This window comes from Mytilus californianus, unplaced genomic scaffold (assembly GCF_021869535.1).
Source record: "Mytilus californianus isolate M0D057914Y unplaced genomic scaffold, xbMytCali1.0.p SCAF_6, whole genome shotgun sequence".
Classification (NCBI taxonomy): domain Eukaryota; kingdom Metazoa; phylum Mollusca; class Bivalvia; order Mytilida; family Mytilidae; genus Mytilus; species Mytilus californianus.
The window spans coordinates 100895536-100921401 of NW_026262712.1; the positions used below are offsets into that span (position 1 = coordinate 100895536).

Below are 25866 nucleotides of genomic sequence, written 5' to 3' on the forward strand. Positions count from 1 at the left end.
ATCATTTTTGTATTTAAAGTTACTCTATTATTGTTTTTAAGATATTAAGCAAAAAAGAAACAATTTGACATTTAAGAGCAATAACTCCTATAAGAAGTCCCTCGACAATTTTGACGTAAATAGACATTCTGAACGTTCCTGCCCCAATCAGATTTTCTTTATTGAAAAAAAGTTTTCAAAATAATAAACAAAACTTGCATTTTACCCTTATGTTTTATTTTTAGCCATGTCAGCCATCCTGGTTGGAAGGCGGGGTCATCGATGATGATTGTGGCCAAGTTTGGTAAAATTTGGTCCAGATGTGTCAGAGTTCGACTTGTGTATTGCTGATGACTGTTTGCATATCTCTATTTGTTTTTTGGTTCTCCTTTCATTCGTATCTCCATCGGTCTTGTAAAATTTGTTCAATTTATTTTGATAAACGATAAGGAGTATTTACATACTGTACGAATGTTGGTTGATTGTATGTTATTTGTCTAGTTTTGGGTTTCGTTCTCCATGACTTTTACCCCACAACTTCATTTATTCATATCTTAACTAGTCCAAAGTTGTTAAATGAAAAGGAGTTCTAAAAGAGAGGCGGAAGATACCAAAGGGATATTCATGATAAACTGACAACGTCATGGCAAAAAACGAAAATCGACCATAGGACAAAAACAATTTACTATACACAACAAAATAAAATTAAATACTAAGCAACACGAACCAAATCAAAAACACAGGGTGATCCCAGGTGCTCAGGAAGGGTTAGCAAATACCATTTGTTTTATTTGCCGGTGTCTTTTAAAGCCCCCGGAGTAAAAACTTCCACTTTTCTTTGTTCATAAACATTTATTGGTAAACATTAATCAATTTGCATGACACTTTTTTCAGTATCGAAAAAGATAAAAGAAAAATATTTTAAAGTTTAATGTTTCCATACTTGTCTTGTTATAAAATGTACACAACAGACTCGTTCCGATCTGATGAGTCAAGCCCTTCCTAACTGATTGTACATTGTACTGTTTCACAACAGTCCCGAGAGTAAGGTGAAGGGGTGTGGAAAGGGTTGAACGATCGCAAACATGTATGACCTAACACATTCTATATGTTCCCTGTTCCTAGTCAAGAACCTGTAATTTGGTGGTAACGGTAGTCGTTTGGGACTGTTCGTCATATATATTTTTCTCGTTTGAATAGTTTAACAGTTTGTCATGTCGGAGCCTTTTGTAGTTAAGTATTGGGTATAAATTTTGATGCGACCTAGATGCTTATCTGGTGGATGGTTGTCTCAATGGCAATCATACCATATCATCTTAGTTCTATAAATATCGACAATTTTGTAGCTTAGTCAATTATTTAATCTTGATATTTGAAGAATAAATATAAATACACTTTTTGTCTTCAATTCGCAGACAGGAAGTATGATGCAAAATGTTTTGAATTCTTAAAATATCTGTATTTAGATATTGTACGTTTATGAGGAATAATCACTTCCATATTATATCAGGTTCGTATTCTAAACAATTTTAAAAAAAACTACATGTGCATTGTAATAATAAATGTAGTTTTCTTGATAAATCTAATGAATGTTTTGTACAACTGAAACCAAATGAGGAGATCAAGATATCAGTCAATAATAGATTTCGTTAGATCAATTGCAAGTTCTAGCAAAATAAAAATAAGAGTAAAATACAAAGGGCTTTTTGAAAATTTATAGTATTACAGTTAGGAATCTTTATTTCTATTTCCTGCTATTAAGTGCCAGTCTTTGTAAGAATCAGGCAATTTTGAAAAAAATCAAAACAAGGCCGGAAAAAACCCACCGACCTAACAATCCTATTTTGAAATTACCCTTATCCTGAAGTAGAAATGGTAGGTCTTTCATTTGTGCGTGTCTGGTAATTCGAGAAATCTCTAGAAAACTTTTGGTTAGAATGATAGCAAATTACGGAGTTAGCTACCCTTAATTGTTTATTTCTAGTGCATTTCAACCAAATTATATCTTGAATTACCAGAACAGGAGAAGGAAACGAATGTTATATTCGTGCACTATTACACATTTTGAACATAAATTAATGTCAACTTGAGTGGGTTTTTGTTCGTCATGTTTTCATCACTGCCTGGTTCTTAGGCAGATTGACACTTAATCTGTATTTTTTTCCTTTTCGTTTTGTGCCTTAATTATACCAAGTTCATAGTTCAAGTATTCGCTTCGGTTAACCCTTTGCTTTTCTTTTCTTTTTTTTATTTAAGAATTGCATGCTTCTTTTTGTAACTTTATTGGGGCGTAAAAGCGTTGACCGAAGTACATTTTGTATGAAGCGCGTCAGCTTCATTCTAAAAATGTGCGCACGGTCAAAGCTTTTCCAACCCTATACAATTACTAAAAGAAGAATTCAATACTGATAATTACATTTTTTTGCTAGGATCATGAAAACACGATTTCTATCAACTTTTTCTTTAATTTACCTGTGCACTTTATTGTGGAAGGTCGTGTCATCATGAATGTTACATTTCATTTTGAAGTGAAGGTTAATTTCAGAATGACGCGAGATTGCTGTTAGCCAAATAACGTATTATAACGAAACATACATGTAATTATTTACTTTTAAAACATTTATTCTTATATAGATTTACGACCATTAGTGCTAAATTATCTCATTCAAGACATTAATTCTAAAACATATTAGCCGGATTTTCCACATAAGTCATATTTAAGATAAAGAGGGTTAGATAGTAAAAATAATTACAGTCTCGGATATATGTTTTAGTTCTGGTCTTAATGTTTAATCAAAAATGTTTTAATTATAATTTGACTATGTTTAAGCAACGAGGAAATACACTTCTTTTTGTACTTATCGTGTATCAAAACGACAGGGGTCACATGAGGAACAAGATATGTTTACCAATCCAGGGTACAGGTGTCACCCCCAGTTTTTATTTAGGATCGTGTTGCTCTAGTTTTAGTTTTGTTTATGTAGTGTTTGTAGATTGTTTGTCGTTTTTAGTTTGTTTTGGTCAAGGTGTTGTCTGTCTTGTCTGGTGTTTTATATTTATATCCAAAAATGTTCTAGGGCAGAACTGTCCAAAATATTCCAGGATAAAAATATCAAAGTTTGTTTTAAAAAGATAGAACTATTCAAAAACAAGTGATGGTAATAAACTAAAAATAAGAAACAACATAGAAAAATAGAATTCGACCTAGACCAAGTTTTAAAGCAGAAAAAAACGACTATATAAACTAACAGAAAGAAGTAAAGGCTGTCAAAACGATTAAATGATTGGGATTTTAACTTTTATTAATGACTAACGTCGTATAATTGACCAAAAGGTTAATGTAATCACATCTTATACTAATATTATGTTGACTAATTACAATTGCGAACAAAGAGTAAAAAAACAAACGATAACTGATGCAAACCAATATACATTTATTCGTATTTTATTTCCGATTCACTAATATCACTGCCACATGTTCGTTCCTCCAGTATTTCTCCATTCCCAGTGACGCTTTATTCAAGAGATATTCTAATTGTTCAATAGTATATTTGCAGCTTATTCCGTTCTCTTCGTGGAGGTACAATCGTTCTCCCTTTTGAAATTCCCTGGTTAAATCTAATTGTCCTATAATATTAATAATATGAACTCAATAGATATATTTAAATAAGAGAGGTATGATAAGTGCTAAAATAGAACAATTTATCGACCTTTAAAAAAGAAATTAAAATTATTGATACAAATGTAATTGGATGATATAGTTTAGACACTTTAATGCAGACATCACATATATGTCACTATATAATTTCTGATGTTAAAGACATAACATCGATATATTTGACACAGAATGACATTTTTGTATTGGTAAAATGATATCTTTTTGAGTATTGCAGTGACTATATATATATAATCATCAAAGGATCTCAGCATGAGGCTATTTTGGGCAGTTTTTGTAGTTGTAAACAAATATTAGTATTAAGACGAGATGAAAAATAACTATTAATATCTGACAGACTAATAGTCTTATGCACTTCTGCAGGATGCTATTTGAAAGATTATCATAATGGCCTAAAATGCTTCATACTATCTTCTTATTTTAGAAAATCCTTAGAAAATATCGCACATAGGACGTGCTCTTCTCCTAGAAATCTGGAAAATATCTTCTTTGTTTTTGCCATTGAAACGTTCAAAATGTGTTCGCTTCGCTCCGCTCGGCAACATTCCTGGCGTTGCGCCCCATTAACCTGGATCCTTTCTGTTGTTAAAATTTTTATATTATGTAATATATGCTCAGTCTTATATGATTGGAATTAAGAACACTGAAGTTTGCCATTTAGGTTTGCCACAAAATACTGTTGATATTCATCAATATATAAACACGAATATGATGAATGTAATACCATTGGTTTACGTTTAGCTTCAAATGACGTTGACCTTAGCGCGGCATATAAACAGGGCCTACAAACCTTCGAATTTAAAACCAAAATGATCTCTAAAGTTAAAGCATGTAAATATTTGTCATACCGCTCGTTAAAAACTGTAAAAAGACGTGTTTCATTCTTGACGTAAAACGCGTGCATGTCAAATGTTTTTGACTATCCTTCTATTCTTTTGTCCTTTTGTAATATAATAATCTAACTTTTTTATTCTTTATTTATTATTTTCTCATTGTTTTTCTTTCTTAATCATGTTAATGATTTTGAATCCCGCTGAGAAAACGATATCGATTTTGCTGTTGCAAACATACAGTTCATATGTTGTTTGGGTATATTTAAGAGGGTTAAAACATATACATATAGAGCAATCCCTGCGTAGGTTGCACTTGTTAATATAGACAATGCAATTTCCCATAGGCTAAAATTGTGCAACGTTTACTTTGAAGTTTCGTAAAAAATTATATCCTAGAATGGAAAGTTCATATGCACTACTATTTCATTCAAAGGTCAAAACATAGGGCTGTGCAGCATATTTTCAACATATATGCCCCGAACATCTAAAAGTTTAAACTTATACTTTATTGAGGTATTTTGGGGTTATCGACGGGACAGAAACACCCCAAAACAATATTCATCAAGGATCTATGAGATTCTATGACCGCGAAGAGTAAATATAAGCACTTTTAAACAATTTAAATTACAAATATGCATACATTATGAATTCACTCTGCATACAGGGCTTTAAGCAAACTATGCATACTGTAAACTGTGAATTTATGTTGAGTCATCATAGTTAAGGTCCAGGATTTTCTCAATCTTCATGAAATATTTATAAAACTTTATAATTGAGTTAATTTCATTAAAATCTCTGAAGATAAACCAGATTTGGTGAAATTCTACATGTTCTCTGTTTTCACCCAATAAAGTCATTGTATCGATATCAGAATGTTATTGAAGAGGTATTACTAGATTCTTCACTAAATATTTGTATACTTCCAATGTGTTGAACATGCTTTTAATGTGAACCCTCTTGAAAATCATTCCTTTCTTTGTCTCGCGAATCCCGTTGAAGGATTGATATAGATGTGCAAGTGCAAACAAGCATGCAGTCCTTACATTGTCCTTACATTTAAGAGATAAAAAATAAAAAGTACACTATTTAAATTATTGTACAGGCATTGCCTTGTTATTACTTTTTACTTTCTTCATGTAAAATTGTATTCGTGTAAAGAATCTGAGGACAAGTTTGGGTCCTTCTTACACGTTGCTGCCGAATTCAAGTTACGTTTCCTTAAATAAATGAAAACTATATCATCTTTGTAGCACCCGTTAGTAAATACAAACGTATTTCCTTTCAAAAACGTAAACGTTCCTGAGCACCTAAGATATCCCCGGGTTTTAATGGGGTCCGTGTTGTTCAGTGTTTAGTTTTCTATATTGTGCTTTGTATACTGTTGTTTGTCTTTCTGTCATTTTTCGTTTTTTTGCGATTGCATTGTCAGTTTGTCATCGACTTGTGAGTTTGAATAGACTGGTTCCCTGTACTTTATCTGTTTGGCTCTGACAGATATAAGTATGTTGCAAGGGAGAGGACCAGCCTAGAGTTTGAATAGTCCTGTTTTATCTTCCGTCTCTCTTTTAGAAATTTCATTGCGCGATTTCGAGTTTCTGAATAATATTCAGCGAGAACGCTCGAGGATAAAAGTTTGTGAAGTTAAATAAAAAGTGTGGGCTTATTAGTATGGGCTATCAAAAGGGTCTTACGCAAATGCCAAAGCCAATTTTGCATGTGGGATTAGCAACCTTAGATAATGATTACAATTACAGTTTCTGATAATAGGGAGAACCATTCATTTTTTTTGTAATGCCAAATTGAGAAAAAAAACTATCAAATCTATAAGCCGACTTTACTAAACATCATGTCAAGACTAATGACGTCGAGTACGGTTTTGTTGTTAGTTTTGGTATAACGTTAATTTGTATACATATTGTATACATAACCATGATAACGTCATACTTCTTTCGTTTCTTTTATCTGCTTTTCATAGTTTCCGGATAACACTTTCATTAGTTGAAGCGTGTATTTCATCACCTGTATTAAAGGTTAATTATCAATTATTGAAAGCAAATTCAAAATTTAAAACAACAAAAATAATTTAATCGAATTTGCCAACTGCAAATAAAAGGAAAGTTAATCTCAACTATGAACAAGTAAACGGATACAGTTATTAATTTTAATTAGATTCGTTAAAAATCTGTTGAGAAATTGTTTCCAAAAATAAAATCTGAAAAATCATGGTCTTGCATGAAATATTTGCGACGTTAGACATTCACGACATGTCAAGTTAAGCAGAACGTAACGTTAAAACTAGTAAAAAAACATGGTGTGACATTATGACCAGACAAAGGTATTCGCTGACTGTGTCGTTAAAACACACTTTACGTCCTGGTTAGACGCGTCCAGGTAACGAGGACGTCATAAGTAAAACATTCATCATTAACACCAAAGACTGCTCTTTCTAGGAATTATTATATATTATACCTCTTTTTAAAAAATATTTTAAACAAAGATGAGAAAAAGCATTAAAACAACGCTGGTCATATGTTGCGTGTTACTTGTCCACACGCCCAAAATCCGTGTTATTAGGGATCATTCGAGTTACAAATTGAAAAAAAGTATTGATTTTAAGGCATATTACATTTTTACTTTTAATTACGCACATTTTGATGTATACATGTATATTGTTATCAATTCCGAAACTTACAACAAATACAATAAAGACGAACTGGAAAGCAAAACCTGTATTATCACCAACAGCGTACGCGACGTCACTACAGAGTATATTGAGGTTTTCTCCTTATTTTCAAAATTTTTTTGACTGAACAATTGGCGGCGACAAATCAAATTTAGTTTCTTTATTGTTCAGAGGATTGACAATAATAAACTTTCAAAATAAGGTGGCACTGTACATGTCTACTCTTGTATAGTTCCTGAGCTTAGGCAAGTACATGGATTTGAGGTGTGCTTAACAGTTATAGCTTTTTGCACTCTTACACTATTCAATCATTTAAAATAGAGTTGTTACAAAGTCGAAAAACATTTTCAACAGAAACATTACTCTTTGACTTTGAAGCAAAATAGTTGTTGCTTCCTTTATAAAATGTTTTGCTAGAGAGTGTCATTTTACTTCAAAATTTTGAATATCAAATTATTTACAAATGAAAAGAAATTAATGGACATATATTTCCAACATACAAAAACGTCAAAGAAGATCGGTTCCAAAAAAAATTGCAAACGACTCTAGATTCTAGCTGTCTTTTTTATACAAATCGATTTCTTTTCAATTAATATCCCGTACTGACTGCGTCCTGTATTCACAAGGATATGGATTAAAGTACGCAGAAAGATATTTGCGAATGAATTTGCCGGGACTGCTGACCCTTCCCGAGCACATGAACTCACCACCGGTTTTTAGTGGGGTTCGTATTGCTTAATGTTTTGTTTTTCTGTGTAGTGAACGTATGTCTTTTTACACCAGATTAATATGCCGTCTGTGTGTACAATATTGTCATATGCTAACAGGTTTTACAAAATAACGTTGTTCTTATTAACTAGAAATATAAGAATATTTTACTAACGCTATGCAATTGTGTTATATCCTACTACAAAAAAAGTGCATTCATATAATAGGTTGAGGCATAGATTGTATAAAATGCATAGCTAAACATTTAGCAAAGTTCATGGTATATAATAAATAAACACATTATAGATACCAGGATTTAAATTTTGCACTCCAGACGCGCGTTTCGTCTTAAAAAAAGACTCATCAGTGACGCTCGGATCAAAAAAGCTACAAAGGCCAAATAAAGTACGAATTTGAAGAGCACTGAGGACCCAAAATTCTAAAAATTTTGCCAAATACAGCTAGGATAATCTATTCTGGGGTAGAAGGTCCTTAGTTTTTTCCAAAAATTTTAAGTTTTGTAATACATTATAATGGCGATCAGTTGATGATACTGAATTGCCAACAGTAAACATTATATTCGGCCAGAAATTTGCAACCTTTGCGCATTCTGATATATCTACTGAATCTTGACAAATTAACTAGAGCAGATCTTGTTCCAATCCGAGTGATAATTTGATAGATTCAGCAATGCAATGGTTGTCGCTGGTTGCTGTCTGTCACATTTTTTATTTTCGGTTATTGTTTTGTCATAAATCAGGCCGTACGTTTGTTCGTTTTATTTTTTTTCACATTTTATCATGTTTGGGTCTTTTATAGCTGACTTTACAGTATGGGTCTTGCTCTTTTTAACGACTATATAGTGACCTATAGTTGCTTAAATACACATCATTTGGACAAAATATCCAAGCTTATAAATAAGGATGAGAGCATGTCAAAAATATTTTTAAGCCATGTACTAAAAACGATCGAAAACAAAATTTATACAGACAGGCACAAAAACTTAAGTCATCTTTATTTTATACAAACCTATGTGAACATCACAATTCTCGATTGCCTCTATCCACACATTCACGTAGCTACAATTATTTGACCTTGAATTCACAACCAATTCATTCCTAATTTTAAACTTTGATATATCAATATTAGCATTCATTTCCCTGTTCAAGCGATGGATGGAATTCAGATGAAAATTTTCGCTGTATCCTACACAAAAAATATTTATCACAATCAATTTTGAGAAGATATACAAAAGTGCATGTAAGATATAACATTATTTTATATAATTATTTTGTTCTCTTATATGACAGATTTCATATACACAATACTAGCAGTATTGTGTATATGAAATACTAGCAGTAGATTTTAGCTTCATGTCATTATAAACTAGGGAGTGTAGCCAGTCAAAAAAGGGGAAAAATTCAACGAACCAGTGGCACACGGCGATGCTGTATTGTTCCTTTTTTACGAGGTTTAAATCAAAAGTGAGCAACTTATTTTATAAGTTCATGGACAAATAATAAAAATCAAAGATTTTGACATTTATATATGTTAGTTTAAGCATAATTGTACGTTACGTTTAAGGTAAGAAAAATAAAATCAAAAGAGGTTGGAAATGAGATGTGATAAATTTGTGTACTGTCAAATGAATGGAGACTTATATTAACCTTCAGGATCTAGGTAGGCAAGCTCTATCGTCTGTTTACAAGTAGTGTCTGTGACATCTAATGTAATCAATAATTTGTCATCGACTGCAACAAAAATGTTAACAATTAATTTACATCAGTAGTTCTGTAATTGAATGAAATAAGTTGTGTGGTATAGGTGAATGAAACAAAATTCCAATATTACCAAGTGGGGATTCAGGCGGGGGGCATATATTATGTCAGCCTCTACATTGTCACAAGACTAAAGTCAAAAAGTTGTGAATAAATTAAACAGAAATTATCAAAGATTTGCCTTGAAAAAAACATTTATGAAATGACAAAAAGATAAAGATGTAATATAAGACACCACTGACGAGGTAAATGATTCAGGATAGGAACAAAAAAGTCATGCAACAATGCGGGATTTTCTCGCTGCATTGAAGACCCATTTGTGGTCAGGGCTGTTTTCTGCTCTCCAGGGTAAATATATGCTAACAAATATTTATGAAAATGTTACACTAAGATTTATTTAAGACAAAGTGTGTAAATGTGCAGAGTCTTTCGGTTGACAATGCAATTTTCGACATTCTGGTCAGAACAACTCGATGCTGTTGTTTTGCAGATGTTTAAGCAACGCGTAGATCATCATATACAGCAGCACCAGCAAATGATATTTTATTAGTTGCAAGACAATCAAATTTGACCTTCGTTTAGTCACAGGAAACAACATATCTAAATTTTAAAAGATTTCGTCAAAGCGTTTTTTTGCACGGACACTGTTTGGCAGCCGGCCCCCGCCGTACATAAACAAATTTATAACCGATATTTTCCTTTGGAAATCCTGTTAAAAATCGATATTTGACAAATATTATCTTCTACTGTTTTAAAGATTTAGCAACTGTCTCCAATGCAAGTGAACACATTTCAGGGGGTAGAGACATATGTTCATATCTAAACCTTGTATCCACGACATATATTTTTGAGGAATTTTTAATTTTTTTTACCATTTACACATATCTGTACCTTGCATAGTGTTTCGTATTTCCAATAGATAATCTAACTGCTTTCCATACGATAAACTCTGCAAACTTCCAAACCATACAATTATTTTTGTAAACCAATTAAAATTGTTTCCGAACAGTAAATAGACAGAATCTAACCAGGTTCGTTTTTTCATTATCATATAAAGTATGTATCTCTAAAAGACCAGTTTTAATCAATACTCTTTTCAGTGCTATCCATAGACATTTTTATAAGTATAGAATATACAGAAAACGTACTTTATTTTTCTCAGTGCTACCATGTATTCCTCTCCGATTGGCTGGATTTCTAATTTATTTCCATATATTGTTTTCAGGTTGGCAGCGGTTTTGTTGAGAAATTCTATGAAATATTGATTCATAATGTTAAATGTATATAATCTGGCGTACATTACATTGAATATAAGAAAATACAGTGTACAGTAATACAGAAAATCCGAGCAGTCGTTTTAAATATTTATTTCTGGAGCTATCGCAGATATCTTCCATTAAAAGAAATATGATAAAATCGTTTTTATCCCAATTTTATTATAGAATTATAAATCAAACAAGTGACTTTGTGGTTTAGAATAAATCACCAGATACAAGAAGTTGTAATACTATGAATCTAAGTATCTGGCCTAAAATGTAGTATTTATACTGATCAAGAAATGTTGCAGCATAAAAAAAATCGCATTTCTTTTCAATATAACTCAAATTTGAATCACGCAAATAAAAGAAGATTCATATGCTGTCTTAACATGAGATATGCAATTTGTATACCAACCTGTAGAAATATCTACTGGGACGTAAGTTAGAGATTCATGCGTCTTTAAAAGTCTATCTAAGATCAACATTGTCTTGGTTGCATTTCCACTACCAAGGTCAACAAGCATTCTCGAATCTTTCAAATATTCTATTAATTCCTTCAAAATACAACTAAACTAAATAATGAAAATTCTTGCCGAAGAAATTATTATGTGTTTCTTATCTCTAACTCTTATTCCATATCCCTAACACAATATTTAATCTACCAACTAGATAGGTTTTATAAAGAAATGTGGCCTCTGTATTCTTTTTACTCACATGACAAGATTCAATGTTGGAACGTTTATGAATTCAACGTAATGGAATTTGAATGTAAGAAATTTTAAATTTATGAAACATTTTTCAACATTTAAAACAGAATTCGATTTATGCAAATGTTATTCAACCCTACGCCATACATGTGATGACGGAACTTGTAGAAATAGGATAGCGATCTACAAAATTATATTTGCAGGGCAATATTCTTTTTAATTTGGTTTAAATGAGGTTGTTTTTTACAAATTGTTTATATTATTTTGTAACATCACTGTCTCATGTGGTTAGGAGTGATTAGCGCCCACAAACCTGTTTAACCCTGACACATTGTTTGCTGTCTGCAATATTTGTTCTTCGTTTATTGTTTAAGTATAATGCAGGCCTTTTGTTTTAGTATCTAAATTGTTTCAAATATAAAAAAAGAAGATGTGGTATGATTGCCAATGAGAAAACTCTTCACAAGAGACCAAATGACCCAGAAATTAACAACAATAGGTCACCGTACGGCCTTCAACAATGAACAAAGCCCATACCGCATAGTCATCTATAATAGGCCCCGAAATGACAATTGTAAAACAAATCAAACGAGAAAACTAACGGCCTAGTTAATGTTAATATAAAAAAAAATGAACGAAAAACACAGCAACAAACAACAACCACTGAATTATAGGCTCCTGACTTGGGACAGGCACATACATACAGAATGTGGCGGGGTTAAACATGTTAGCGGGATCCCAACCCTCCCCCTAACCTGGGACAGTGGTGTAACAGTACAACATAAAAACGAACTATAAAAATCAGTTGAAAAAGGCTTAACTCATCAGATAGATACAAATAGAAATATATCTAACAAAAACACGTGGCAGGGTACTTGTACATCCCAACAACAAGACACTAAGTACAGATCTGAGAGTACTCGCAGTTACTGACAGCTAGGTCAAAGCCAATAACAACTAATAAACAAAGTCATGCATCTAAGACTAGTTATCAATCAATACACATCCAACATCCAATGGATCTAGTGTAAAGACGTCATAAACAGTCAGAGAAAAACATGACCTTGTGCAATGCCAAGATAAAGGTATCGACAGATTGTAGATCCATGACAGTGCATATATAACAATGGTATTTAGTTTGCTTTTAATTTACTGATAACAAAATCAATATTAATACCAATAAAAACAATATTCAAAGATCTCATTACAGTGTTGAATTGGTAACCTTTTAGAGTAAGTTTATTTAAAGGATCGATAAGTTTACTAGGATCGTTTCTAAATTTCCGGGCACGGTAAACAACATCTCAGTAAAAATGAAGATGTGCTATCCCGTTTGAAATAAGTTTTCTACAGGTACAACCAAACTTCAAAACCAAATCTTTATATCTATGGAATAATTTCGTAAAGGTTTTAAGTAATTTGTGGTAACGAAATCTCCGACTTAATAATTTACCAGTAATACATAGATTACGTTATTACGTTACGTAAGATGGTGTCAAAGGAACATCACCATCCAAAAAAGGAAAACCAGTAAGTATATCTACCATATTTACTTTTCTCATTTCAAAAGAAGGCTTTAAATGAGTTGCAGCAAATATATAGGAAATATTAAATAGGAAAACTTTTGTTTGATAAGATTGTGTGGAAGTGTAGTGTAAAGAGTTGAAAAGTCAAAACTGTCAACAGAATCAAAAGGACCATCAAAAGCACGTAATTTATCTAAAACATCCAAGGAATAGTTTTACACTCCAAAAATAGTTAATTCCACTATTTTTATATATTTTATTATTGATCGTAGTTAAGGAACTAGTTAAAAGCACTGAAAGATTAGTTGAAGAACACTAACTAGAGGCCGAAATGAAACGATATTTTACTGGGTTTTTTTTGTGTAGTTTAGGTACCCAATACATAGTAGGGACCTTCAAATGTTCAGAAGAGGCCTTAAGCTGTGATGTGGTTATGATATGTTTGTTTACTATATGACTCTTTGTGAAGCGCACGGACTTGAATGAAGATGAATTTAACATTTCATTCTTAAGAACGTCCGTGTAGTATTTACGGCATACCACCACCACATTGTTGGCTGCTTTGTCGGCCGGTACAAACACAAACCGCTTTGAAAGTTCTTGAAGTTTATTTCTTATTCCGGAAATAGGCGTATTATGTACTCTTTTATTTATTTCTGAATTATTTTCAAAATATGATATTCGAATATCCACAAAAAATTAAAAACAACACGTTTAATAATTTCATGCGTCCGAAGCGCTTTTCTGGGTTTACCTTCATCAGGAACGCTCAAAGCCAAACATTTGAAATCCGAGGGATGTATAAGTACCGAAACAGTTGAAGAGCTATATGACAAAAATACCTAAAACAAATAGCCAAATCCATCTAAGGTCAACTTTGCCTGAGGGAGTTGAAACCTTAGTTTCTTTATATTTTTCAAAATTTATAAACGGGCAATTTTAGAAAAGTTTGTTATAAATCATGTCAGTACCGAAGTACTGACTACTGAGCTGATGATATCCTCGGGGACTGATAGTCCATCAGCAGAGGTATCGACCCGTTGGTTTTCATGTTTGAATGATTTTACACTAGTAATTTTTGGGGCCCTTTATAGCTTGCTGTTCGGTGTGAGCCAAGGCTCCGTGTTGAAGATCGTACTTTGACCTATAATGGTTTACTTTTATAAATTTTGACTTGGATGGAGAGTTGTCTCATTGGCACTCATACCACATCTTCTTATACCTATTTATTTAAATAAGGATCAAGAGACTTTTTATCAGATTTTTCCCGTTTACACCAATTTTTACAAAACGAGGAAAGAGCGTCTTTTGTGACATGACAACACTGTTTCCAATCTATTTTAGATGGAGGACGATATTTTTTACCTTTTCTCAAAAAGTTTTTAACCTCTCTGCCTTGGACGATATTCAGGTCCCCCGTAATAACATAGCCATAGGGATCATATCTAAACTTAGACGATTCACAGTTTCAAGTTAAAGTATTATTTTCTACATTGACGTCTGATGTTACTGACGTATAATTAAAAATTAAACTTCTGCTGTTTTTTTTTTGTATGTGTACGAAATAATAGGTGGTTCTGTGTTATCAAAATAGGGAGGTATAAAGTTTTGAATGGTAGAGTCATTAAATATACTCGATAAGTTGATAAAATCAATACCTCTGTTAATATATTTAATTTTTAGAAAGTGCCGTTTATGATCTTCAGGTTTATCGATACGCGGGAACAGCCTATGGTGGCAAAAAGCTGTAATTATACGCGAATATTCATAGAGTGGGCTGAAGAAAGAGATTGTGTCACACTCCTTGAAAATATCATGTAATTTACTAATTGGTATTTGACCCAGTTTACATAACAATTGATGCCTATCATTGTTTTAAATATAGATAGGAGATTATCAAGTGTATAATTTATACAATGTATTAATTCGTTGATTTCGATTGATACGTTTGCCATGAAACCTATTATTACGTTGTCTTTTATCAACAATATTCATGATATCAATAGAAGAAGTTTTAGATATGTTCCCTTGTCCAAGTATATTGTCATTTAGACCCAGGGGATAAGCTGTCTGAAGTCGTTTAATCCAAGACAGTTCGATAATTTCACGGGAATCTTCAAATTGTTTATGCGATTGCCTTTATTGTTTCTGGATCGTTTCGAGTGGTTGGAACCTTATAAATTTAATATTGTGGTTGTGTTTACCTAAATGTTGGTAAATTATGCTTTTGAATTTCTTAAGTTTTCGGAAGCGGTATAGATGTTCCTGTGTTCGTTTAAAAAAATCCCGTCCTGTTTGTCCTACATATTGTATACCGCACTTTGATTTTGTTCAAGTAACCAGATAAATGAGGCTTTGAGTTTTTCATGTAATGTCACAGGAAAAGGAAAGCGAAAAAGCTCTCCCGTTCACAGTTGACCTAACAGTATTATCAGAAAATAATCTAGCTCAGGTTTGTCATTTTCTAGCATTGCACGGGAGTATTTGTGGATATCCACGTGCATTTTTATTTAATAATCTGGCTGCAGCAGCATTGCCACCTTTGACACAAGTGTAAAAAATGCTAAATTTAGAAGGGGAATTTCGATTGACGGCGGTTGAATTTATATTGGGAATGAGGTTTTTTGAGCACGTGAATATCCTTGAAGGATTGGTGTATATTGTTTTCTTGCAATTTCGTAAAATCATGATTAATTAAGGGTAACAAGAAAATTAAATGAGGCCGAAAGTCATAACATTGAATAAGAATTACAATAACGGAATATATAAACAATTTATAAAAAAGTCAAATGTTCTTTCCCCTAGGCCTTTGATATCTTATGTATTTGTTTTGCTTACTGTTGAAGACCGTGCAATGCCCAATCTAGTTCGCGTCTGTGTTCTTAAGTCTCTAACAATGCCTGTATCATGGGATGATAGTCTCATTAGAATTATACTACATCATCCTTTCTTGTCTAGATTTGTCTTGTAAAACAACTATTTTTACAATAACTAAGAATATTTAGTTAGGAATCAATGATATTATATAATAACTTCTATATATTATATATCTGTTTCTATTCAAACAACGTGGTTTTTTCTTTACAAAAAAAATCATATGAGTACGTACTGTTAAAATGTCATTCAGAATTTTCATTTCAAAACGATGAAAGTAGTACCATCTGCACTGTTCCATACAAATATCATTTAACCGAGATCCTTCTTCGTCATAAGGGTACCATGCTGGAATATGCACTGGATTTCCTAAAAGTCCTTTAAGTAGTTCTGCCTTAATCAGGTTGTCCATGTTTCAATTTACCAACTTCAATAATAATTCAATAAACATCTTGTTCAACAGGTCTATAGTACATATTTATATCTAAAATAATTGTATCCTTTCAAAAACATGCTTTTTACTATAATTGTATTGCTGATGTATCTGATATTTTTTTCTTCTTCTTGTGTCCACAACATTGTTATATGTTTTGTTTGTTTTCCATCTAGTTTAAGATAATTTAATGTTATACTGCATTTCTACTCCTTGATTATTACACATATAAAAAGTTCTTCAGCCTCTGGCCTTTGTTAGTCTTGTATCATTTTTAATTTTAGTTTCTTGTGTATAATTTGGAGTTTAGTATGACGTCCATTATCACTGAACTAGTATACATATTTGTTTAGGGGCCAGCTGAAGGACGCCTCCGGGTGCGGGAGTTTCTCGCTGCATTGAAGACCCATTGGTGGCCTTCGGCTGTTGTCTGCTCTATGGTCGGGTTGTTGTCTCTTTGACACATTCCCCATTTCCATTCTCAATTTTATTTTTTACAGAGTGTGTCTTTAGTGCCGTGTGGAGACAGTATAGTGCCTCCCCGTGCTTCAGGTTTATGCTCTTATAATATACTAGATTATGGAGTGTGTGTCCGAGCGAGAACTTCTCTATGTTCATTACTTTAGAAATATTTATCAAAAAGTAGTATTTCACATTCAGCCCCATTCTTCTATGTAGTCAGACGTCAGTCGCTACCCTGATATACCCTATCTTTTGTTTTATTTTTCGAGTAATTTATGACGGATAGCGTTTGACGTCTTTAGCCTAACAGTTTTATCATATTCACATAATTCAATTTATTGTGTGCTGGTTCATATTCTGGACGCCAGTCTTTGCTCCTTTCTAATAAAATCCACATAACAAAAAACAAATATGAAGCTTAGAAATGGAAAAATATTAAATACTAAACTCGTTCAAAGGGTATCTACACGTCTTAATCTTCAAAATCGCTTATCTAAAATTACTACCATCGCTAACATTTTTAACAATAAAAATCGTGGTTACCCTTCTATCGATAAGTGTCATGCCAAAAAATGACTTACATGTCCCCGTCTTTCCACCAACAATACGGTAAGGTCTACGTTTAATGGTCGCACATTTTCTTTAAATTTTGATACTGATATAACTTGAAAAACAAACAGTATTATTTATTTACTCACATGAAGCAAACAGGGATGCGGTATTCAGTACGTAGGTGAAACTGGACGATATTTATCTAAACGCACGCAAGAACACCTGTATCGTTTTAAAAGACCCAATAAGTTCAAAAGTATCATTTATCAACATCTTAAAAAGCACAATCATCCTATTAAATATTTAACAGTTCAACCTTTAGAAGTAGTAAATAAGCAGCCTGGTGAATCTCATTCAAAGTTTGTACGATCGCGGGAAATAATTGATTTTAATTGGATTAAAAAATTACAGACAGTCTACCCTCTCGGTCTTAATGATAATATCATGGGAATTGGTAATATATCAAGAACCGATTCTGTTAACATTTTGGATAAAGTTTCTAAAACTGTTCGTAAAAACCGTTCTCATGGGCGTAGAAAAAATCGCAATCGAAGAAAATTTCGGACCAACCATACAAATATTTCGGACCCAATTTCTATTTCAAAAAACAACGGCAGACATTATCTATTTGCCAAACTCTGTTCTTTACCTATAAATAAATTAAATAAAATTTTAGAGGATTGCAACACAATTCATATTGCAGTCCTAAGTATGAAATCGTTCAAATTATAATGGCATATTGTTATTCTAAACTGTTTCCCAAAATTGATCGCCCTGAAGATCATAAAAAACACATTTTATTAAAATAAAATATGTCAATAAAGGTTTTGATTTTGTAAATATTGCCGGTATTTTTAACGACCATTCTGTTAAAGAACAATTTCCTGGATATTTTGATAATACTGAACTCCCTCTTATTTGTTATATTTACAAGAAATCTACCCGAAAATTTGTGTTTAATCATAGCCAAGTCTGTAAAGATGTAAATATCAGTGAAAATACACCTCCGTCATGTAATTGTAGTAATTCCGAATACACTTATGGTCCCATTTTCCATGTTATAACAGGAGACCTTAACATCGTTCGCGACCGAGAGTTAAAATCATTCCTCAGTAAAGGACCTAAATATCGTCCCCCGTCAATTATTAATTGGAATGGGTGTCGTAATATCATCCACGACTCCCTTCGTGCTTACTGTTTGAAATGGATAAAACGGGAAAAAGCTTACAAAAAATCTGTGGACTCTTTTTTTAATTCAGTAATGAAGATAGTTGATATACGTATACAACATTTTAAAGAACATTTTACTCTTAACAACAACCATAAAAATACTATCTCTCGTATCAACCATAAACTAAAAGAACTAGCCAAGGAATTTGTTTTGTCCCGGCTGATAGAGCTGCTAATAATATCATTATAGTTTGACGTAAATTTTACATTGAGGTTCTGCAAAAAGAAATCACGAATTCACCAACATTCCAACTGACTTCATTTTCAGAGAACGATATCTGTAACAAACATAAACTATTAGCTTCTTCTTTACAAGCAGAACCAAATAAAATGAAAGTCCCAACTATGTACTGGCTTCCGAAGCTACACAAATCACTTTACAAATATAGATTTATTTCGTCTTCAAGTCATTGTTCCACTACTAAATTGTCTATTCTACTTTCTAGTACACTTGGTACAATCAAAAACCTAATAATAAATTGTTCAAATAAGGCCTTTGAAAATAGTGGAATTAACTACTTTTGGAGTGTCAAAAACTCGTTGGAAGTACTTGATAAATTGCATGCATATATTGGTGATTTTGAATCTGTTCAAAGTTTTGATTTTTCTACCCTATATACTACTTTGCCTCATATTCTTATTAAGAAAAAAATCACACACCTAATTAAATGGGCAGTTAAAAAGTCGGAATGAAAATACATATGTTCAAACTCTTTTAGGTCATTTTTTAGTAGCAACAAACAAAAGAGCTATGTCAATTGGACATGCTTTGATACTATATCTGCCCTTGAATTTTTACTTGATAACATTTTTGTTCGCTTTGGAGATTCCGTATATCGTCAACTTATCGGAATTCCAATGGGGACTAACTGTGCACCACTTATTGCGGACCTGTTTTTGTATTGTTATGAGTTACAATTTATGACTAAAATCAGCAAAGACCCATCGAAACAACATCTGATACAAAAAATTAACAATACTTTTAGATATTTGGATGATATATTGGCTCTCAATAATGACAACTTCAGTATGTATATTTATATATCTCAACTTGTACGATTCGCTCGTGTATGTAACTACGTATTAGATTTTAGCGAGAGAAATTAATATATTACTGAAAAATTATTAAACCAGGGTATTCGATATCATAAACTAGTCAAAACATTTACTAAATTTTATCATCGGTATAAGGACATCATTCGTAAATATAACTCAACATGCAGACATCTTATATGTTCGGGTATTTCACATCCAATCTTTTATGGTAATATTTTTTACAAAGCACAAAAATGTCCGTATTCACCTCAAAAGCTTATAAAACCTTTAAACAGGCTTATTAAGAAGGGATATAGTTACGATACTGTTGTCAGGTCATTAAAAATTGCATATTTTGGCTTTAATATTGATTCACTTATAGGGTCTTTGCATCGGAATTAAACATATTTATTCTAAAACCAGTTGTTGGCATGACACGGGTTATGTTCTTCTCATATATTTTATGACGGTATAATACTAAACCCATAACAGGAGGGATTGTGCCTGATATTCATATGATGAAGACATAATCTTTCAATCAGTTTAATTGAGGTCTGGAGCTGACATGTCAGTAACTGCTAGTAGTCTGTTGTTATTTATGTATTATTGTCATTTTGTTTATTTTCTTTTGTTTCCTATTCTGACATCGGACTCGGACTTCTCTTAAACTAAGTTTTACTGTGCGTACTGTTGTACGTTTGTTTTTTTTCTACATTGGCTAGCGGTATAGGGAGAGGGTTGAGATCTCAAAAAACATGTTTAACCCCGCCGCATTTTTGCGCCTGTCCCAAGTCAGAAGCCTCTGGCCTTTGTTAGTCTTGTATCATTTTTAATTTTAGTTTCTTGTGTATAATTTGGAGTTAAGTATGACGTCCATTATCACTGAACTAGTATAAATATTTGTATAGGGGCCAGCTGACGGACGCCTCCGGGTGCGGGAGTTTCTCGCTGCATTTAAGACCCATTGGTGGCCTTCGGCTGTTGTCTGCTCTATGGTCGGGTTGTTGTCTCTTTGACACATTCCCTATTTCCATTCTCAATTTTATCTTATTTGAATTAGGAAACACATTAATATAAGTTAACATCTTGTTTCCGGATCCTATCAATAATTCAGTTGTATTAATGTGTTAATGCCAAATTGTGTACATTATTTAACATAAATTTAATTAATCAAATATGTTTACTGTAATGATAATTGAAAATGTATAAGAACAATTAAGCTTGGATACATTTATATCATAAATCTAGCAAATTTTATTCGACTTTGTCAGAACAGCAGGACTTGATATTTTTAAACATCTATATATTCTTATATAAAAACAAATGTATTTTTCAATAAATTAAAATTGTCTGTTTGAGGACTTCTCTTTATGTTTTTTGTTCCGTTATGAAATTCAATATTGATGACAGATCATTGGTCACCGTGTCTTAAGTGACAAAAAATATTTCGACTCGATAGTCAAGTACGATGACGGACCAGTTACAGACATAGAAACGGTAGGATTTCTGTTTATCTATATCTTATTTGTATTGAATTGTATATTGTAAATACAAATATAACTATATTTGATTATGAACTGTAATATTTTCTACATTCGTTCTAGAAGTAAAAATACACGGCAAAAAGATAAATAGAGTGAACCTTTTGCTGACTTTTATTAATTTATCATTAAATTGTGCACATTTTATAAAAATAAAACGTACGAAAAGAAAGATATGTACATAGAGATTGCAAGATTAGTTACGTTTTACACCTCAAATATTTGTATTTCAATATTCATGGAGCCAAACACATTAGCCATGTCAAAATAAAAGGACACGGTTTTGAATGTATATACATCCCAGTTTTATCCTTCTTTCCATAAGTTCTTTTTTCATACAATGAGCTCTATTTAATGAGAAATTTTGAAAAATCAATGAAAGGTTCGTCACGGAATAGAAGTTCCTTCGTAATATAAGTTCCAAATGGAAACAATATTCTGGAATATTAGTTCCACTGGAATAAATATTACAGTAAATATTCCTAACGGAATAAATGGTATAGAATATTTGTTCCAACAGGAACAGATATTATGACATTGTTTATAACAAAGTTTCCAGTGCAGGGAACTTCTGTTAGGCGGAACAAATATACGTTGACAGGTTTACTCTATCATTTTGCTGTGCGTTTTTACTTCTTTCTCTGTTAATCTAGAACGGATGTAGAATATATATATAAATCGAAAATAGTTATATTTATAGTAATACTTAACAATTTCATACAAATAAGAAAAAGATAAACAAACATCTTACCATGTCTATATATAGCTATGTCTGTAGGTCGTCCGTCATCGTACTGGATATTATATACTGCATTTTTTGTCGAAGTACTTTGTACACCGTGTTGGTAGTCTCTGTTATAATATATATCATAAATTTGAATTTGAAGACAGCCAGACCAAACAAAGAATTTATTATCTCTCCGTAGAAACACAATTGTTTAAATCCTTTCGTCCTGAATACGCATGTAATATGAGCCACTTGACATTAGCGAATACTGAAATGTCAATAATTAAAACACATACTTCTTGTTTCATTTAAGAAAATATGATACATATTAAAACAGGCTTTTGTTTATAAAGAATTCACCCATCACTTACAATAAGCATCAAGTTATGAATACTCGTTTATGAAAAGTTCGTTTCATTACTTGAGATGAGACAGCATATATTGATAAGATTTATTTTACATAATGATGAGGGATATCGGTTAACCGAAACATTTATTGATACTTTTTTTTATAAAAACATTTAAAAAAATGTGTTGTTGTGTTCACAATATTAGGCGTATATATATAATATAAATCATTTTCAATTTAACAAATATTCTGGCAAACAAATGGCTTCCTTCAGTGTTAATGACTTTATCAAATGTTATTTATTTATACTTTTGAAGTATTAAGATATTGTTCAAATGAACGGCACACTTTTCGATTTATTTTAAAACTGATCACGTTCTGAAACATACAAAAAACTAGAAAGAATATGTCTTGAAATAAAGATAATCAAACAAATAGAATCATGTGCAAAACAGTGTAGCCGAGACCATTGATTGGCGCGCTAAAATATCCCATTGACTGGGTCAGATTATGTGAACGTTCGTCTGTAACGCCCACAACTCACGACGTATTTATTATAAACATTTAAACTGTGGGGTTGCCAAAGGGTCTCAGTATATATACGTACTACAGTGCACAGTATATTATATACATATTTTATTTGCGATCATAAAATGTACGAAGTCGTCCATTACTATGTAAATTGGGTCGATTAAAAAAAAGCTGAATATGTTTCTGTTGCCAAGGGTTTTTCACAAGTATAGTAGTTAGCAGAAAAGGTCATCAAACTATACATTGTATACTGAACTGCGGCCAAGCTTAGCGAAAGGTTGTGCAACATAATCAGTCAAACAAACTTTATTAGATTAACTCGTTAAGGAACGATCGTTTTCATTGGTCAATTCAAACCTTCGACCTCACACCTGCGAAAATAGAACACGCGTACTATAAAGCTGAATGGACTGATCAGTATTCACGTAGCCGGTCAAGGTCGTTAAAAACTTCCATCGTCGTATTCACGTACATGATTGTGTTCTTGATTATCCCATGGCAATTCTAGCTTTTATACATGTGCATGTAAAATTTTAAACTTTAATCTTAACAGTCACGTCGAAATATTTAATTCAACTGTCTCCTCTCAATTGGTTCTGGATTAAGGGAGCTACCATTTATTTTGATTGGGGGTGGGGGACTTGGATGAAACATTTTGTCCTGCATTTTGTTTAGTTGTTATCTCTGTCCTGTCTTTCTATTTTTCAGTCTGTTAGGTCCTGACTATATTTATTAGTTTATCCTGATTTTTTTACATAAATCGTCATCCTGCCTTTTTTTTTTGTCAAGTTGCTCACCCTGCCTTATCTTTTATTCAATGGACTTGATGAATTAACGTTGTACTTGAAATGAAACCGTACTTAACTACAAAAATAACCAAATTACATACTAAAGATATTGCTCGATTTTTATAGTAAATGGGTTTGTGTTATAAACTGTCATGTTCATTATTCATATTCTTTCATAAGTTTTAGGATAGTGTGATTTTTTCTGATTTAGTTTACTTGATTTTGAAAAAAAAATCCCGAAATTCTAAGTAAATTCAGAACATGTACCCAGCCATGCTTTGTTTAGAGAAAAAATGGAGATGGCAAACCATGGCACAGTGGAAGGAAATGTACTTTATAAACTCCAGCGATATACTTTCTTAATTTATAATTAACTGTTTTGCTATCCTCGGTTGGAAATTATATATTGTAAATATTTAAATAGTTGCATAGAAAACAATCAGTTTTAAACAGTGTGGTTATTCACTAAATGTATTGATAAAAGGTGACTCCATTTTTGTACATACTTTTACAGTAGTCATCCTTAATTTCTTAATATTTCGTTTATAAGTTTATCATACATGTATGATTTTGTATTTCATTTTAATACGCACGTATGCCACACGTTGCTTTGGCGGATAGTTCAACAATGTTATGCAAAGCTCTATTCTTACGGTATGAAATTAAAGGATAAATTTTCAACCAATTAAAATCGAAAACAGTACATTTATATAGTTCCTTACAAACTACGACATTTCTCACAAGTATTTTTTTATTTTTTAGTTCCACACATGCAAAAATAAAATCTTCGCCGATGAAACATTTCAAACCTTTTTACACCAACATGCCTTCACTGAATTCATTTGAATTTCGTGGTGACCATGATAGTACATTGCATAGTACATCTATATTCACGTGCACACATGATACGATCTTTCGGGGACAATTTGCTCGTTTATGACACGTCATTTCTGAATGACCAAACGCTTAGCTACTTTATTTTCGTTTTATAGCATGAAAACAATAAAAGAGGAATGTGCAACCCATCATAAATTTGAAATGGATCAGTATTATGAGATCCTTATTATAAGTAACTACGAAATTGTCAGGATAATAACCTAGCGTCAATATGAAAGAAATTAAAGTGGTTCATACATTCATCCGTATAAAAGCGGCACATGTATTTTATTTTATCCTTAATTTTTTCATAGTGCGGTACAAGTGCTGCATGCATAAAGAATATTACTTAACACAAATTATTAGTATAATATTTCGACCCCACTATTTGAAATTCACAAAATACTTATTTAATTATTTCGACCAAAATCATTGTTTTTTACGTTCGTAGTAACGTAGTACATTCCATTGTCGGTCACCTGTGTCAATTCACGTGCACACTACAATTGTTGTTGTATTTAAATCTTTCGGCCAATGAAATGAGACGTTACAAGTTGTTTGTTTGTGATACGCCAGAATGTTATCAATGAATTATCAATCGCTAAACTTGACTGTACCTATTCAAAAACGTAAATGCAAATTTCACAAGGCTTGATCCAAATAGCCTTTTTACTGTCTAATAACTTGCAAGTACGAAAAAGACAGGAAAGAAGTATATTTTGTCTATATGTTTTGTGTTTGCACACTTTTCAAAGTTGATCACGCATTCGTTCTAAAATAAAATTTTGACCAGATAAAAGTTAAAAGATGACATAATTGGACAACCGCAATTGTTAAATCGCTTTGACGTCCGAAAAAAAGATAATAATCAACACATCCATTGTAACTTTTCAAGCCAGTTAAATCCTTTTTTGCTGAAAGAACGTCCGATATCATAAAAATTCATTATCAAAACATAACAAAAACACAAGTAAAGAACGTTTAAGTATTCAATATAAATCAAAACACAAAGGTTATTCCTGATTAGTTTTTCGAATTATTTTATTTAGGCGTTGAGACCCTTTGGTGACCCCACAGTTTAAATGTCTATAATAAATACGTCGTGAGTTGTGGGCGTTACAGACGAACGTTCACCTAATCTGACCCAGTCAATTGGATATTTTAGCGCGCCAATCAATGGTCTCGGCTACACTGTTTTGCACATGATTCTATCTTACTTTAACACCTATTGTAGAATCATGATACGCATATACAAGAAAAGTTTCATTTACTAGACATGTTATGAAATTAAACAATACAGACACTTAATGTATGCTTAT

General features: G+C 32.2%; 1 protein-coding gene across 1 annotated transcript; it reads right to left on the reverse strand.

The window, feature by feature from the left end:
* Nucleotides 1-3424: 3424 nt before the first annotated feature.
* Nucleotides 3425-25866, reverse strand: LOC127706694 (histidine N-alpha-methyltransferase-like). Its single transcript, XM_052211353.1, has 8 exons — nucleotides 25765-25866; nucleotides 16259-16450; nucleotides 11332-11470; nucleotides 10795-10908; nucleotides 10549-10680; nucleotides 9547-9630; nucleotides 8909-9085; nucleotides 3425-3606 (listed from the first exon to the last, which is right to left on the reverse strand). The coding sequence occupies exons 2-8, from the start codon at nucleotides 16433-16435 to the stop codon at nucleotides 3425-3427; spliced, it is 1005 nt and encodes a 334-aa protein (XP_052067313.1). The 5' UTR covers nucleotides 16436-16450; nucleotides 25765-25866.